Here is an 18788-nt window from a genome sequence, read left to right as displayed (position 1 = left end):
GAATCAGTAACCAATGGAATTCAGTATTGCATGTTGCAGAACCAGCTACAAGGGCTTGGGAGTATACAGATTTTCAGCAGAGGTTATAGCAATATGTAGGAACCAAGAGTGCAGAAAAGCTATCTTTGTCAAGATGGTGTTACTCCTTTACACATGCCTCATTGGTTCACATCACTCATGGCTTGTCTAGCAGATTGACTGGCTATATCTTACTGCTTTGCAACATCTGGTCTATTCATAAGACTTGAAATGTGATAGTTTTAAAAATTACTTAGCTCCCTACATATCACTGATTCTGACAAATCTCTTTCGTATTATATTTTAGATGTTAAAAATACCCATAGAGAATCATTTACCCATTTCTCTTTTTTGGGACAAGTACTAAAATGTTTTACCAAAATGTTTTTGTTAGTTATTTTAATGTTTATTCCCATAAATTAAGGTTTTACATTTGCCTCCTAGGCAAATTTTAATTCAAAGACTTTCAGATTTTTGTGTCTCTGTAGTTTCAGAATTCATCAGTACATTTCATTGCTGGATACTGGATTCTCTTCCATTACTTTCTCATAATGGGGAATTAATATAGGGCAATAGGAGAAAAAGATGCCAGTAGAATGAAATGGAATCTTTACCATGACTGACCTTTAGACAAGGAAAAGGGGAATTTTTATTTGACTTCCATTAAGACCTTTAGTTCTTATACTATAAGGCTTACAGAAAGTAATGATCCCATCATCTTAAAGTGTGACCTCTACGAAGACTTCTTAAAGATTTCTGCATATGTGACTTAAGAATTCTTACTTGTTAAACTGTTCACCAGCTTTTCCCCATAGAAGAATTAGAACCAAATTGACAAATTAATTATTATATTTTTTCCCAGTTATAATTTTAAAAAATGAGCCTGAGAGCCATGGACACTCGCCCACCCCAAATGATACACAAGCAAACTATATTTGCTGTAAATAACCCTACTCTGCATTAGTCCTTAGATCTGTACAAATCAAATCTGAATGTGCATAATGGTTCTTTATTAACTTGTTTACTGCCCTCTCATGAAATATCAGGGTGGTGTTGTACAGCTATATAGCAACTCATTAACAACAGTACAGTTGTCTTGATTGTTCTATAAATAAAAAGCTATGACATGGAAAGACTTATTGATTGGGGAACTGATGAAAACAAAAATTAGTCCCCAGGCAAAGAACTGTGATCCTAACCTCATTAGTGGCTTCCAATGAAGGCTGTTCTTCACATTGATAATGTGTTTTGCTGGTGTGGTTCAGTGGATCTAAGAGTTCAGATGACAAGTCCCTTCCCTTTATGGTATATTGTTCATAATTAATATTGCATGGTCACTTTAAATAACATTTTATGTACATAACTTTTTATGTAATTATGTTACGTAAAATTACATTTTATGTAATTATGTAATGTTATTAACATTTTATGTAAATAACATTTTAAATAACTTTAAATAACATTTTAACAGTACCCAGCCAATAAAAGTAATACTCAACCAATAAAATGGGGTGCAGAGGGGAGAAAGAGAGAGAGGTTGGCATCAAACTGGTACCTAGGAATAATTTACAGTGTGACAACACAAGAAGAAAAATTGCCAGATTACCAGTTGTCACGGACTGCTCCCAACTGAAACCATTCCAATGTATTATCCCAAAGCCTGTCTTGGGTGGTGCTGTGGTCTAAACTACTGAGCCTCTTGGGCTTGCCTATCAGAAGGTCGGTGGTTCAAATCCGCATGATGGGGTGAGCTCCCGTTTCTCTGTCCCCATTCCTGCCAGCCTAGCAATTCAAAAGCATACCAGTGCAAGTAGATAAATAGGTACCGCTTTTGCGGGAAGGTAAACATCATTTCCGTGCACTCTGGTTTCCGTCATGGTGTCCCGCTGCTCCAGAAGCGGTTTAGTCATGCTGGCCACATGACCTAGAAAGCTGTCTGTGTACAAACCCTGGCTCCCTCAGCCTTAAAGCAAGATGAGTGCCTCAAGCCCATAGTCACCTTTGACTGGACTTAACTGTCCAGGGGTCCTTTTCCTTTATCTTTTACCTTGGGTAATAATACTTCTTGATTACAAGACAGAAGGGCTGTTATTGCTTGCAGACAGAACCCCAATTTAAAACAGTCGCTACTTAATAAAGATCCAGACCTAGAGATCTGGTTGCCAACTCTGTATTCATATCTGCTTAGGCAGAATAATCCCTGACCTAGTAAATGTCTTGCCATTTTGTCAGGAGCTTCATTTTCCAAAATGGCATATAGAGATGACATGTGTATGTGTGTTTTTATATATAAGAGAGAGAGAGAATGCATATAAAAACTATAACCACAACTCTTGCAGGAAAACCATGGTATCTATCCATTTGAAGTTTGGCAGGATTCTACCCTTAGAAAGGATTGCCTTGCATGCACATTTCCTCCAATTCTTTCCCAAAATTAAGAAGTTATTGATGTTTCCTTTTCTAGAAAAACTTGAAATGTGTTTGTTCATATCAAAAAAGGCTTGGGACCCATTTGCCTGTAATTTAGCAGGTTTTTATTCACTGTGCAGTAGTTCACATGCTTGCAAATATTACCCGCTTCTGTCAAAAGGAAAAATAGTTACAGCAGTTTTTGAATTTCCCAGTAGTGAAAGGGCAAAAGAAGCAGTATCTAATGGATCCCAAATGGAAGCAGGCAGTCTACAAACCAGCTTGTACTGAAGTGGGCTTTTTTCAGCAGCATCAGACGTGGGCCCCCAAAAAATCTTGTGGTTGTTGCACACCTTACTGTATAAAGCTGAACCAGTTGTAGTTTATTCACTATGACATTTGGGGGCTTAAACAGAAAAAAAAGGGGGGGGGATGTTTCTGCTTTTGACTTGTTTGCCCTGCTCCATAATTTGTACACACGGAGTTAGATAAATACAATTTTGTAGACAAGAAAATTAGCCTTACACTGCAGCAGGGTTAAATATAGCCACTATTTAAATGTATATATTGTGCTGCTGGAAATACCAAAATCCACATAGGGAGCTGATGGGTAAACATTGTAAAACTATAATAAAAATCCGAGTTCAACCAAGAAATCACATTTGTAAATTGTGTTCTGATTTGAAATTATAAGATGAATAATATTCACAAACACCTGTAGTGACCTGGCCTAAGCAGCAAAGTCCTATAGAGCCATGTTATTGTTTTGCCAAATAAGACTAACTGGGGTTTTTTTTAATTGTTTCAGCTTGTCCTCCTTCCCATTGGGGCCCAAATTGTATCCATACCTGCAACTGCCATAATGGAGCTCGCTGCAGTGCCTATGATGGGGAGTGTAAATGTACACCCGGATGGACTGGTCTCTACTGCACCCAAAGTGAGTTCCCTAATATTTCTCTCCGCAGCGGCGTGTTAGAAAGAGTTTGTTAGTATAATCCAGCGACTCAGCTGAGAGCCAGAAGAACATGCATGCACCTCTGGGTAATTTCAAATAAGGGGGATGCATTCAGGAGCTGATCGCAGGCAAGACAGCAAGTAATGACATATATACACTCAAACAAGGTACGCAGTATTTCATTCTATCAGCAAGCACAGTTTGCCTTTGGACCATAGCTGTCAACTTACAGATTTGAAATTAAGGGACCAGCAGCCAAAATAAGGGATTTTAGTCAGCCAGCTGAAATAGAAGTTAAAAGGGACCAGATAATTTGGGGAGCAGCGCTGGTTTTTAGCCCTTCATTTCCAGAGGTTGCTGCTCAAGACACCAGCCAATGAAACACTGCAATTAAATAACTACAAGCAGCAACCACTTTTCGCGCAAAACGAAGTCTAAGCTACGAAGATGCTGCTGCAGTTCTGTATCTTTTCTCTTGTGCTCCATCTGCAGCTCTCAATTCCATCAGGTGGGGCAGGAGGAAGGGGAGGGGAAATAGCGCCCGAAGTAAACCCGCAGATCAGACCATCTATGCTGGTCTACCACTACAAATCTATGGGAGAAGCGCTTGCGGTCCTTCCCTTGTAGCCCTTGGAACACCTGCCCACGCCTCTGCCTCCTCCTCTTCCTCCTCTCTCTGAACTGCTTTCTCTATGGTTGCCCTCACTCTCCTCTCATGGCTCCTCAGCAATTCGTAGGCCATACCAGGCTGCCCATCTCATCCGGGTCCTTCAGCGGCACAGCCGCAGTACGGCCTAGCGGGAGCGGGAGCAGCGGCAACGGGCAGAGGGGAGGCCCCAGGCAGAGACGCTCAGTTCGGCGGCCGCAAGGAGGATGGTGGCAGAAGGGCCCAAGGCTCCCGCCAGTCCCGGCGGGGAGGGGCTCCCAGGGGCTTAGGCTGGTGAGAGGAGGCCGGAGGGGGGCGGGCCAGGCAGCCAAGAAACACAGTTGGAGCCTCCCTCCTCCCTGGCCGGCAGGGAGGGAGGGAGAGGAGCTGCTTCCTTTGAAACCCGGGAAATTTAAGGGACACCCATCAATAAGGGACAGCAGCGAGACACGGTGCTGGGATAAGGGACTGTCCCTCCAAATAAGGGACGCTTGACAGCTATGCTTTGGACCATTTGCTGTTCCTATTGATATCAGCCAGGCATCTTCACCGTTTTCCTTTTGACCTGCTGAAAACATTCTTATTTAGACAAGCCTGCCCAGATGATTAGAAAGCTTGTAGGAGTTTTCATTTATTTTAGTCTATTTTATTTCGCTTTTAACCTTCTTTATGTTTTTATTTTATTTATTTTAGAAATCATTTTTCTTTGGTTTTACAAATACAAAGTTTTATACAAAGAATCAAAAAACATATCCATAAAAAGAGATTCCCCTGAATCTCAGGATTTCTTCCCACTCCCTCCATGGAGTCCCGTTTTAAACATTTTATTATTGCATATTCTTCCATGCTCCAATTTTTATATCAAACCATATTATGCATGGTAATTGTTACACTACAAGTGAGATCAAAATCCTGCTAATGTTTCCATCCTCTTACAGTGGTCTCCTAAATAACTTATAATTTCCCCCCATTCTTTTATAAAGTTATTTTTCTCTTGACTTCTGAGTTTTCCAGTCAGTTTTTCCATCTCTGCATCTCTGCATAGTCCATCAGCTTGATTTGCCACTCCTCTCTGGTAGGGACTTTGTCTTCTTCCCATTTCTGGGCTAGTAATATCTGGACTGCTATTGTTCCATACATAAAGTGTCTTTTCTGTTCCTTTGGGATGTCGGTACCTGTAATTCCTAATAGAAAAGCTTCTGGCTTCTTAACAAAGGTTATTTTAAGCATTTTCTCCCCATTTCATTATATATAATCTCTCAGAAAGCTTTTGTTGCCCTACAAGTCCACCACACATTTTTCTTTACATTTCCAGCAGGTATTTGTTCTTGTCTATACATATTTGCCAACTTGGCAGGAGTCAAATACCACCAGTATACCACCCTTCTTTATTTTTTAAATTACAGTTGTGATTTTTAAAGTAGTAATTCTACTGCTCTGTCTTTTTCGTCAACTGCTTTGAAGCCTTTTCCTGCAATTAAGCAGTATATAAATTTAAATAAATGGAAGTCCCCTCGCACCATTGAGAATGAAGATTGTTTTGCATGTCAGCATATTTTTCCAAAAGATCTTGGCCGCTGAGTGCCCTTCACCCACGCTTATAATAAGGGCATGACTTCATTTTTTGAAGCACAGAAACTCAGTAATGCTGGGAAGAAGCCCATGTATTTATTGCAGAGCCATATGGTTGCTCTGTGCTGCTTGAACCATCAGTGCTCAGGATTTTTTTGCTTGCTGATTTTGAATGACGATCTCTTTATGTGTAATTAGGGATGGGGAGGTGGAATTCACTTGGGCAACAATTTGAAGCAAACTGACCTAATTTGCCTAATTGTATGCGGACAGGAATGTCGCTGTCAGTCAGATTGTGCTCTTCTCCAAATTTTGCAATGCAGTTTCAGTTCTAAAGAAATGAACATAAATATGCTATTTAGCAGATAAATCTGTACAAAAATGTATATTTTAGGAGACACACGAAGTGCATATTTTAGGAAAAGATGAGTAGAATCTAAATGCTATTCTTTGTGCAGTTCTGTAATTTTTTAAAGTCCACCAAATAATAAAAGTGGGACAGAACAAACTGGCGCAAAATAGAAATTGGCTGAGTCTAGAATAATAAGTCTTCAGACTGAAATGGAATATCTGTGTGGGATCCCCTCCTCTGTCTTGTGCACCGGAATTCTCTGTAAGATATACAGTGGTACCTCGGGTTAAGAACTTAATTCGTTCTGGAGGTCCGTTCTTAACCTGAAACTGTTCTTAACCTGAGGTACCACTCTAGCTAATGGGGCTTCCTGCTACTGCCACGCCGCCGCCACATTATTTCTGTTCTCATCCTGAAGCAAAGTTCTTAACCCGAGGCACTATTTCTGGATTAGTGGAGTCTGTAACCTGAAGCGTATGTAACCCTAGGTACCACTGTATGTCCAAAGAATGGCATTACAGTGGTACCTCGGTTTAAGAACAGTCCTGTTTACGAACAATTCGGGTTACGAACTCCAGAAAACCAGAAGTAATGTCCCAGTTTGTGAACTTTACCTCGGTCTAAGAACAGAATCAGAACAGTGGAAGGGCACCGGAGGCGGGAGGCCTCATTAGGGAAAACATGCCTCGGTTTAAGAACTGTTTCGATTTAGGAACGGACTTCCAGAACAGATTAAGTTGATAAACTGAGGTACCACTGTACTGAAAAGTCATCCCTTTCCGTTTCTCAGTTTACTTGAAATCCCACTGGCATTACATTGAAAGTCTAAGGAAGTAGTAAGAATCACAGCACTGTATTATGTATACCTGGGGCTAAGCACCTTTCAACTCAGTAGTCCTTGCTTCCCACTAAATTTGCACTGTAAATCCCGCTATTTTCTAAGTAATGTGACCAATATTATTCACATAATCACTTTCAGGCTTCCTATCTTGTTTGGCAAATGAATTGGGAAGTATAAATTCTGTGTGTCAGTTATGGTAACATTCAATATATTATTAAAAAGCCGCAAAGCTAGTTTTAAGTATAGAGTGTTTTATTTTCTCTCTCTCTCCCTTTCTCCTACAGGATGTCCTTTGGGGTTTTATGGAAAGGACTGTGCATTAATCTGCCAGTGTCAGAATGGAGCTGACTGTGATCACATCTCAGGGCAGTGTACATGTCGCACAGGATTCATGGGAAAACACTGTGAACAGAGTATGTTTGCAACAAGGTCCTTGCACATAGTGAAGGGAAAATGCATAAGTGGATTAGATCTCACAAAGCTGTTTTTCATACTCAAGACAAAGCCAAGACTGTGAAAATTCCATATTGACAGCTAGTGGAGGTTTTCTCCTAAGACACATCCATAGTATAGGCTTGCAACTCACTGTTACACATATTGAGTTAAGTGAAACTGAATGCACAGTGAGTGGTTGAGTCGAGACTTTGCCTTGTGAGGCTCCTTCAGTTCACAGATTTGGTGGAGGGCCTTGGTGACTTTGCTTATTTCTCCCCCATCTCCCTTGAAATCAATGAAACTAAAAGTAGATAGGTCTGGAGGGTGGCAACACGAGAACGGGGCCTTCTCTGCAGTGGCTCCCCATCTGTGGAATGCTCTCCCCAGGGAAGTTTGCCTGGTGCCTTCATTTTGCACCTTTAGGCGCCAGGCAAAAACATTCCTTTTTAACCAGGCCTTTAGTTGATTGGATTGGGTTGTGGGTTTTTTTTTGTGATACTGTATTTTGTGGGTTTATATTTTGAGTTTGTTCTGTGAACCGCCCTGAGACCTCTGGGTATAGGGTGGTATATAAATTCAATCAATCAATCAATAAAAATAGGTAGTGAAATGCTTGAGGCTGCAACCCTCACCAGAGTCACAGGGAAGTAAATACCATCAAAGCAAATAGAGCTTACATGTATAAGATTGGGCTGGGGGCTTCTTCTACTCCGGCGGGACCCAGCCTATCTGCACACCATACATTTAAATCAGATAATACATTTAAAGCACACAAAAATCCTGGCAACTGTAGTTTACCCCTCACAGAGCTACCATTTCTAGCCCCCCTTTAGAAACTGAGACTCTTTGGGGGGAAAGTCATGTGCTTTAAATATATGGCATGTATGTAGGGCTCCTTGCAGCAGTGTCTTAGTAGATTTTAAGAACTTCTACAAGACCACTGGTGACTGTTAACATCCTTTTTCAAAGAGTTACTTTTGTTTCATTGTTCTGAGAATAATTATTTTTTGACACACCGCAAAGAGGAAGCAAATCGCTATAATTATGCTATTTTTTTTCTTTTAAAATGTGCATTTCAGGGGTACAAAATGTTTACAGTTCATAGCCAGGAGACTGAACTTCAATCTGAATAAAACATATCTACCTAGGCATAACTTGTAAAATAGGTGGCACCAGAAGAAAAACTGAAGAAGTTGTTTTTGTTCTGTGAGCTTGCCATCTGTCTGGTTTCTTAGCCGCCTAACACTCTGGATTTGAGTGGCGCTTTCTAAGAAGCACAGTGTCAGCTTCCCTCTCTTACTGAATAAATGGAACCTCTTTAAGCCTATATGCTTCAATCATACTTGATATGCATTTGTGAACATATTTTAAACACATCGATTGGGGCTGTTTTTTCTTGAACTTGCACAATGAAACACTGCCACCTAGGGATAGCCTGGGAAATCTACAAGATTTCTTGCAGTAAACTATAAAAAGTACAATAGGAGGTTTGAAAATGGCAAATCGTAGAGTTTTTAATTCTATACATGCCAGACTTTCGAAAGAGCAACAAGGGAAAATTAATTCTAGTGTTATATAAGATGATGTACACATTCTAATTTGGGAACATCTAAAAGTTTCATTAATAAGATAAAAACAATTTATTCCATAAGCATATTACATTAAATCATAATACATTTAATGCCTTATTCATTGGCCTTTCTCTAGAAAACTGCAGAACACCTGGAGATAAAATGGTTTGATGTGTTGCAGCAATGCTCTTTAATCGTATGGTGTGCTGCCTCCTCATTTTCCATTGCTAACCAATTAAAGATCTCAGTTACACACAGTTCTGATTTACTCAGTCATGGTTACCGTCACTGAGAGATTTCAGCTGAGCACAAACTGGAATAGGCTAAAAGGGGTGGGTGGGAAGCTGCTGTTCATACCTTGTTATTCTTTTTTACAGAATGCCCCTCAGGTACATACGGTTATGGCTGCCGGCAAATTTGTGACTGTTTGAACAACTCAACTTGTGACCACATCACAGGAACCTGCTACTGCAGCCCTGGGTGGAAAGGAGCGAGATGTGACCAAGGTAATATTTTCCTATAATGCCAAAATAAAAACGAGCTTTGAAATGCTGGTATTTATTCAGGGCTGCAAGAAGAATTGCAAAATGATGACAAAAATGCCAGGCCTAACTTCCCCGTCCCCACCAAAAAGAAATAAAAATCTGAGAAGGGAAAAATAGGGTATTTCTTCTACTGGAGTACCCTAATTAGACAAGTGGTCAGTGTTAGAAACTGAGATATGAAAGCTAGGAGCTAAATGGCAGCTTAAACCTAGGTTATGGGCGCAACAATGGAATGTCTCGGTGCACTTTTTAAATAGCAAGAATACAAAGCTGAAAATGAATGAACTGCCGCTAAAGTCTTAGATTCATTTTTCACACTGTCTAGTCCTTCCTCTGCCCACCCCCCTAATATTCTTAAGAGGGTCTCTTCTCCAGTCTTCAGAGAGTAGGTGGAAGCGTGGAGGCAGAAAAAGGTCCTCCTTTCCTTCCACTCTGCAGTTTTAATCTGAAATCTTAAGCACAGTACTGTGCCCAGAGCTCAGAAACTATTTGCGCCAATGAAATTCCCTGCCGCAAAATGCACCTGGAACAATTGGAGTTTCGAACACTGCAAGTGGTCATGCTAGGGTGATGCAACATGCCATTATAGGGCAATCCTTTGCATATTTATGCAGACACAAGTCCTGCTGCTTAATTGCAAGTATGACCAGAACTTCAGCCTAACAGTGCAATCGGATCCATATTCAGTCAGAAGCAAGTCCCGCTGTTCTAACAGGGTTTACCTATAACTAAGGCCACAATTCTGTACCCAGGTACCAGGGAATAATTCCCACTGAACTCAGCGGGCTTGTCGATCAGAAGGTCGGTGGTTCAAATCCACACGATGGTGTGAGCTCCTGTTGCTCTGTCCCAACTCCTGCCAACCCAGCAGTTCGAAAGCACACCAGTGCAAGTAGATAAATAGGTACCGCTGTGTCAGGAAGGTAAACGCCGTTTCCGTTCGCTCAGGCTTCCGTCACGGTGTTCCATTGTGCCAGAAGCAGTTTAGTCGTGCTGGCCACATGACCCGGAAACCTGTCTGTGGACAAATGCCGGCTCCCTTGGCTTGAAAGCGAGATGAGTGCAGCAACCCCATAGTTACCTTTGACTGGACTGAACCACCCAGGGGTCTTTACCTTTTTACCTTACCTTTATTCAGAGTAGCTCCACTGGAATTAATGGGCCTAATTTAGCGATGTACATTAATTTCAGTGCTCCAAGTAAACCTTAATTGAATGCAGTCCAGAGAAACTTAATTTCTGTGTAGGCATGTATAGGATTGAGTTGTAGGCAGTTGTGGTCAAGGGCATAGCATTGTTCACTTGACTTCCCAATGTTGAGTGCCACTGCTGGTTACCGAGAATACAGCATGGCAGCAGAGCTAATCCAAAAATCCTGCTGGTGTGCCCCTTCTAGCATACCTGTGCCCTGCCATCTCACCTGTCTCTCTCTCTCAGTAACTCTCAGTGCCAGTGACACTTGGCTTTGGGAAGACTACCCTGCTGATTGCTGCTGGTTGTAATAAATAATAATAATACATATTTTTAAATTTATATCCCGCCCATCTTGCTGGGTTTCCCCAGCCACTCTAGGCGGCTTACAACATATATAAGAACACAACAAAGCATCAAACATTAAAAAACAAAATATCCTCTACAAGAAACAAACAAACCAATATACATCAATAGAAACCAACAACAATAACAATATTAAACAGTTTACAGTTATACCCAAATTAAAATAACTGCCAACCCCAACTAAACATTTAACCAACTCAACAAAAATAAAACAGAGGAACCAAAATTAGAGCCGTTTGAAACATTTTAGCCAGTTGCCCCAACCCAAGAGCGCAAGCATGAGAAAGTAATGTGGGGGGTATCTAGATCCGAATAACGAATGACATGACTTCTAACTTTGATGATGTTGCGTCCTGATGACACATGCTTTGGCGATCCTCTGATACATACTTAGTGCATATATCTTTTCCCCACTATAATATACGTCTCCGATGTTATTTCCTTCTTCTTTGCGAACATTACAAATAGCGACAGAACATATCAGTGCTGGTTAATGCACAAATGGTTGTCGGTATGTTTCAACTTGCAGTCTTAGGTACTTCCTTCCTACCTGCCCCTAGAAATGTACAGTATTCTAGGCTGCCTGATAAAGTGGAGTGGTAATTTGGCTCCCAAACTTCATGTTTCTGTGTGGATCATTTTGCTCGATCTTCTCTGAGGCACTTGCACTTCATCAAATTGTGTGGAAATCGTCTGCATTTTATTTAACAACTGTTCACTTTTTGCTTAGAGGATGTGGCACTACAGTTAGTGTATTAATATGGAGTAAGCCCCATTGAACATACTGAATAGGCACTGAAGTTAAAACTACGTCTTACATGCATCTTGTCTTTCTTCTTTCCCAGCTGGAGTAATTATAGTGGGGAATTTGAACAGCTTAAGCCGCACTAGCGCTGCCATCCCTGCTGATTCTTACCAGATTGGAGCCATCGCTGGCATAATTATTCTTGTCCTTGTCGTCCTCTTCCTGCTAGCACTATTCATCATTTATAGGCAAAAGCAGAAGGGGAAGGAAACAAATATGCCTGCAGTTACCTATACTCCTGCCATGAGGGTCATCAATACAGACTACAGTATTTCAGGTAGGAACACAGTGATACAAAACTTAATCCTGTCTATGCTGAGTGCATACTTTAGCAAACGGCACGTTTTCTCTGACTTTCAGAACTGTTTATCCTCTTTTAGCTTTATCAAGTTCATATGCTGTGTATTTTCATGCACTTACAGGTGATTAGTAACACTTTACTATGTCAGCAATTTCTGTGGTTACACAGTGCCTATAGCAAAGACTCTATACAAGCAGCACCCCTTATCTGTTTATTTTTATTATTATTATTATTAAATTTGTATACCGCTCTATACCCATAGATAGATAGTTTATTAAACTATTTACCGTATATGCTGCCTTTCAGCGCAAGTCTCTCCAAGGGATAGGTCGCTCAGTAGAACACGAGGCTCTTAATCCCAGGGTTGTGGGTTCGAAACCTAGGACTGACGGAGGATTCCTGCATTGCAGGGGGTTGGACTTAGATGATCCTTACAACCCTACGATTCTATGATTCTAAAAAATGTTTTCGCCAAGTTTGCCCATGGTTTTTGGCTACAATAGACGCTGTCAAACATGGCTAGCCAAGGACTGTACCCATCAAGATGCTTATCAGAGAATCACTCTACCATTTTGCATTCTGGCTTAAGGAAAAAGCTGGTTAGCCTTAACTGAAGTTAATATTCCTTCCAGTAAACTTTCAACTGTGGTTAAAGGAGGAAGGAGAAATTTAACTCAGGGAAGTGGGAGGGCTGTGTGAAAAAAGTGCCGTAAATTTCCCCAAGGCTGACTCCCAGCATGCGAAGCAGGGAGAAACTAGCAGGATACCAGTGTTCTGTGTGGCTTGTCTCATAGAAACGGTTTGGAGAGGGAAGACAACATATCCGTTTTTGTCTGTATCCTGTTTAAGAGGTTGGTGAAACAAGCAGACAGCAGTGGCTGAGAGACTATAAGTAGCTTGAGCGACAACTGGAGGAGAAAGTGAAGATATATAGAGACACAAGAAAGACAGGAGATTCCTATCAGTCAAAATCTGAAAGGCAGTGGGATTGTATCATATAGAGGAAAATGCATTTTAGGAACAGAGAACAATCTGTATTGATCATATAAATCCATATTGTATTTTAATTTTAGGCGAACTGTTGGCTTGTTCTTCAGCATAGTTGCATAAGGCCAAGGATGAGCAATGACGCAGCACTCACTTTTTCATTCCTTTCACAGAGACGATGCCTCACAGTAATGGTGGCAATGCTAACAGCCATTACTTCTCCAACCCAAGCTATCACACTCTAACGCAGTGTTCAAACCAAGTGAATGCCAACAACATGGACAGGATGACTCTGGCAAAGGTAAAAATATACATTAGCTACGTACTTAGGGAATGTTGTTCCTGGTATGTTACATGTATAAAAGGTTAGGGGACGCGGGTGGTGCTGTGGTTTAAGTCACTGAGCCTCTTGGACTTGCCAATCAGAAGGTCGGCGGTTCGAATCCCCGTGATGGGGTGAGCTCCTGTTGCTCTGTCCCAGCTCCTGCCAACCTAGCAGTTCGAAAGCACACCAGTGCAAGTAGATAAATAGGTATCGGTGCGGCGGGAAGGTAAATTGCATTTCCATGCGCTCTGGTTTCCATCACGGTGTCCTGTTGCGCCAGAAGCGGTTTAGTCATGCTGGCCACATGACCCAGAAAGCTGTCTTTGGACAAACGTCGGCTCCCTCAGCCTGAAAGCGAGATGAGCGCTGCAACCCCATAGTCGCCTTTAACTGGACTTAACCATCCTTTACCTTACCTTTACATGTATAAAGCACCATATCTTTTTATTTGCACTACAGTTGCTCTCTCTATGACAAATGTTGCCGAGCCATTGCCATCTTCATTCTCTGCCTTCTGTCTTTATTTGAAACAGTCAAACAACAACCAACTGTTTGTGAATCTTAAAAATGTGGATTCTGGAAAGCGAGGCCCTGTTGTGGACTACACAGGAACCCTACCTGCTGACTGGAAGCATGGAGGCTACCTCAATGAGCTTGGTACAGAAATAATAATAATAATAATAATGCCAGTTTTGTGCACTACAATTTGTATTTTAGGGGGGGGAAGACAATATGCGTCATTTCCATCTCTCTTTGCAAGCAGAATGTGGTGATGTTTTCCAGCTATCTCCCCAAGAGTATGGCTTCTGGGAATTTGACTATGATATACAGGCAGATTAATGCAGACTCTTAATATACGCAGTTATACAGACCTTAGGGTGGCAACAATGACCAACAAACTTGTGCATTAAAATGAAAAGACAAAATTGCAATAGATTTTTAAAATGACTGTTTTGGGAATTTAACGCTGCTGTTTTTATCCCAATTTAATGCCGTCATGCCTCTCAATATTTTACAGGAGCTTTTGGAATCGATAGAGGCTGTACAGGGAAATCTCTGAAAGGTGAGTTTTCTTACAGATCTAAATATATTGGGGCTCAGGGAATGGTCTTGGGGCATCTTATGTTGCAGCCTTGTTGAAGCTAAGCAGCCCGTGGGCCTGATCAGTCCTGCATGTGAGCTCACCGGGAGCTCCACAATAGACTGGGTTAGAGTCTAACTCTAACTTACTTGAAAAGGAGCATTGTGGATATCATTTTGTTCATTAGTTTGTTTCACTGTGTTAAAATATGAAATCCGAAAATGTCAAAGGAGACTTGCCAAAAAGCAAAAAGACCGTTTAATTTTTAAAGATCATATGCGTTTTGCTTAATTTTGTCATTAAAATATATTATTCTTTGAAGAGAACAATTAAAACATTTTTTTCCCTGTTTTCTCAGATCTAGTAAAGAATTCTGAATACAATTTAAGTAACTGCTCCTTAAGCAGTTCTGAAAATCCTTATGCCACTATTAAAGACCCGCCAGCACTGACACCAAAACATACAGAATGTGGATATGTTGAAATGAAGTCTCCAGCACGAAGGGATTCTGCCTATGCAGAAATTAGTAACTCTGCTTCCACCAACAAGAATGTCTATGAAGTTGGTGAGTCCTGACAGAGTGTTTTGCCATCATTGTACACACAAATGCACATCCTGGAAGCGTTTCTCAAGTTAAAAATAATACGTATTTTACACAAGGGTGGCTAAACTGAGAACCAGGCATAAGCTCACAATGCGTAATAGATGAACATATGAAAAACAGTATTTCATTCATGTCTTTATTTAGTAAAAATATTCTAGCCCCTTGCCCTTCATCCATATACATACTAGGGTATGTTTAATTTTGTAGTTAGCTTGCATTTTCATGAATATGTACTGAGTTACAGTTATTTCACAGTCTTCTTTAATGTGACTGAAGATTGTTTGATGCTGTGCGAGAAATATTGAAGGCTTTTAAAGTACAGAAAACAACAACAACAACAATAAAATTCATTTATATCCCGCCCTCCCCAGCCGAAGCCGGGCTCAGGGCGGCAAACAACAATAAAATAGTGCAACATTCTAAAAACATTTCATTATAAAAATTAACTAAAATCAAATTGGTGACAACCATTAAGCTAAAGTTCTGTGAAGATTGCCAAAGGAGGGAGTCTACTACGTTAATTTTCATTAAACGTTGTGATTGTTCATCCAGTATCGGAGCACCAATGTGTTTGTATGTTTTTATTATTGCAGAACCTACAGTCAGCGTTATCCAGGGAACGTTTAATAACAAGGGACCTTTCAGCCAAGATCTTTACGATCTGCCAAAAAACAGCCACATCCCCTCTCATTATGACCTGCTGCCTGTTCGCGATAGTCCTGCATCTTCAGAGAAAGACGAAAGCAGCGAATGACACCGGAGGCACATTCTGGAGCATAGCAGAGCTCTTACGGAGAACTAGGATCTAGTGATCCCTTTTCTTCTACTTCACCATCTGCATTCAGTAAACATTTTGCTGTACATTAAACCAGGAGAAACAAACTATGGTTTGTATACACTCATGGCAGATGGATAGGCGCCAGGCTTGGAAGACCCTGTCAGTTTTTCCATTGCAATTAATGTTTAGAGAATGAAATGCCAAACCTGTACTGGCTCAAAGGTACAAGCTTGAGAACGATTCTTGTGCCAGCTGTGTTGTTGTTCCTACAATGGACGGCAATTTTCTTTTCACTAGCTCAGCTTGCATAGTTGACATGCAGCCAAGACTGTACAACCTACCAAATACTCACTTAGCCACATCATCTGAGTTACTAGTTACTCTGGAAAAGAAAAGAAACCAATGTGTTGCTGGTTTTTCTTTCCACGTGTAAGGAGAGATGCGGTCTTAGAGCATATCCGATTACAGTGCTGGATTGATTTGGGAAAGCCAAGGCAAAATACTTACTCCATTGCTGGTAATGGAAGTATAATACAGGAGTTGTTTGGAATGTCTCGGAAATCCTGGATAAATATGGCTAAAGGTTATGTGCCCCAAAATGTGATTTTTGGCACCGGCGCTTGCCAAATTATGGGCACAATTGAGACTCACGGTTAGCAATTCCGAGTAAAGTTTCTGCTCTATGCAAGTAATAATGCATAACATATCAGCAATTGTTCCATAAACATGTGTGTTAGATGGTTTATTTTTGTCAAAATGGATTGAATGAGTGGGTAAGAGAAAAGGCAAAACGTAGTGTATGCTGTACATTTTAAATGCAAGAGAAGGTTTCAGTTTTATAAACAAGTAGCACTTGTAACATGGAATAAGAACAATGTTTGATCAATCTTTGTGCGTACTTGTTAGAAAGGCACCTTTTCTTTTTGTAATTGATTTAGGGAAAATATGCTTAAGCTGGTCTTTTGCATTGCTAATAACTTGGCACATATACCCCACATTTCATTAAGTTGTATCTCTATTTTAAAATAATGTAGTTATGTTTTCTAGTGCTTTAGAATAACAGTGCAGAAATATAATATTTTTGACCCTTGTAGTTTTGTCAATGCCCCCCATTATGTCTGCTTTAGAAGCACTGTTTTTTTATGAAGAAAAATATTTAGATAATGTCAGTTTCTCCACCAGAGATAGGCTAGAAAAGTAATCTTAAACTAGTGTGTAAACTGTTGAAATTATTCAGATTTTTTTAAAAAAAACCTGATTTAATGTTAATGCGAGGGATAATGTTCATAACAAGAAACAGTATTAAAAAGAAATAAATCACATTATTTCCCATCAACAGTTTCAACTAATGTTTTCACCCTAGAAGTGTCATCTTTCTGTTCCAAAGGAACATTTTGTGTGAGCCAATTTATAGTTGAAGTGTCATTGAAAGATAAAAATGGCAAAGAAATCTTTCTTTCTCTTTCCCCTGCCCCCTCTCCATGTAGACAATTTAACTTTCCATTGCTAGATTATTTCTAGCCATAATGGGGACAGAGAAAGATGTATTAAGTCTAATCGTTTATGTTTTGTTTAGTTTGCAACATCTCATTTCATCTCCATGGTACATCTGAAACCTAAAGCTGATAAGTAATAAGTTAGGTCTTTTAGGTTACCACTGCTGAGCATGTTAGTAAAATGTTCTGCTATTGGTTCTCAACCTTTGTACAATATGCTGGGTTCCCAGTACTAGATCTGTTAAATTCAAAGAACCATTGTGACTATGATCCAACAAATGGAACTGAAAACAACTACTGATATAAAAGCTTTTCTTTTTCGCCACTATGTATTCCTGGGGCACTGAAATTGAAATATGCCCTACTTTGTTTTACTCAATGTTATTTAAGCTACTCTCCATCAAAAGGCATTGCCATAGCTTGTTTCAGCCCTCGGCATCCTGCCTCTTTACACGTACTAAAGGTGTGTAATCTTTGTCGGACCATGCAAATATAAAAGACAAAAATTGAATTGGGGTTGTGGGGTGTGGTTTTTTTTAAAAAATTTGAGCAACACAGATACCTTGCTGTAGAATAGGTTTGGTATGGTGTTGGAATAGATCTACAATCTTTTTGTATTGTGTTACAGAAACTCACAAATAAAGCCTATCTTTCTTTTCTTTTCTTTTGACGTCGTGATTACAGTTTTATTTCTAGCCGTTTCAAAGCCGCAAGAAATTTGTACGGCGGATTTTTATTATTTATTTATTTAATTTATATACTGCCCTATACCCGGGGGTCTCAGGGCGGTTCACAGAATAAAATCAAGATAGAAAACCACAAAATACATAATAAAAATAAAAACAACAACCCAATAACCCCCTTTGCCCTTGAATCCCACTTACCGTTGAAGTGTCATGAATCTCCAAAGTTGGATGTCAACTGCTCACTCCAATCCCCAAAGAGCTACTGATGCAAAACTTCAAGAAAAGGGAATGTGTAAAAATAGGGGCTGCCTCTACCCCTCATATTGCTTGCCAACTCTGCTTAGATCCTGGCAGCCCCTATTCCTCCCCTTAGAGCTCACCCCAAATCCACCCCTCCATCCTTATAGCAGTGGCTCAAATCTTTTCAGGCTGGCAGTCGAGATCTTTATTTCCCACCTGTAAAGGGCCAGAGATGACAGGAGCTTGGGGCTGTCTCCCGATCGATTACCTTATATTATTTGAAGCCCTGATTGCCAGGAACTCGTAGCAAAATACAGAGCTTTCAAAGTGCCCCTTTGTGAAGAACCCCTTGCAGGGGTGATGACAGAAGGCTTTCAATCCTCACTGGGGTTTGAAGGAGATGGAGCTGGGCACTGAAGGAGACAGACAGGTGGGAACATGCCTTCCAATTCAGCCCCCCACACTTGCATGGCAAGGTCTTGGGCCCCTTAGTTCCATTATATAATAAACAGACACAGATGAAACAGACACGGATGATTCAGGTTAATGGGCAAAAAACAGGCCACAACTTTATTAGTTATAGAT

At 40.5% G+C, this 18788-nt stretch overlaps 1 protein-coding gene across 1 annotated transcript in view; it reads left to right on the top strand.

The window, feature by feature from the left end:
* Positions 1-17941, top strand: part of MEGF10 (multiple EGF like domains 10) — a 113691-nt gene extending 95750 nt beyond the window's left edge. The window contains exons 17-25 of the mRNA XM_083403709.1: positions 3236-3364; positions 7078-7206; positions 9177-9305; positions 11746-11982; positions 13167-13294; positions 13852-13975; positions 14337-14381; positions 14758-14964; positions 15597-17941. Coding sequence (XP_083259835.1) covers positions 3236-3364; positions 7078-7206; positions 9177-9305; positions 11746-11982; positions 13167-13294; positions 13852-13975; positions 14337-14381; positions 14758-14964; positions 15597-15757 — 1289 coding nt within the window. The 3' untranslated portion in view covers positions 15758-17941. The remainder of the gene's footprint in view (positions 1-3235; positions 3365-7077; positions 7207-9176; positions 9306-11745; positions 11983-13166; positions 13295-13851; positions 13976-14336; positions 14382-14757; positions 14965-15596) is intronic.
* The last annotated feature ends 847 nt before the right edge of the window (positions 17942-18788 follow it).

The sequence above is a fragment of the Podarcis tiliguerta genome, assembly GCF_965153285.1.
Source record: "Podarcis tiliguerta genome assembly, chromosome: 11".
In the NCBI taxonomy this organism is placed as follows: Eukaryota; Metazoa; Chordata; class Lepidosauria; order Squamata; family Lacertidae; genus Podarcis; species Podarcis tiliguerta.
Note: the sequence above shows the minus strand (reverse complement) of the source record. Positions and strands in the feature narration are given on the sequence as shown.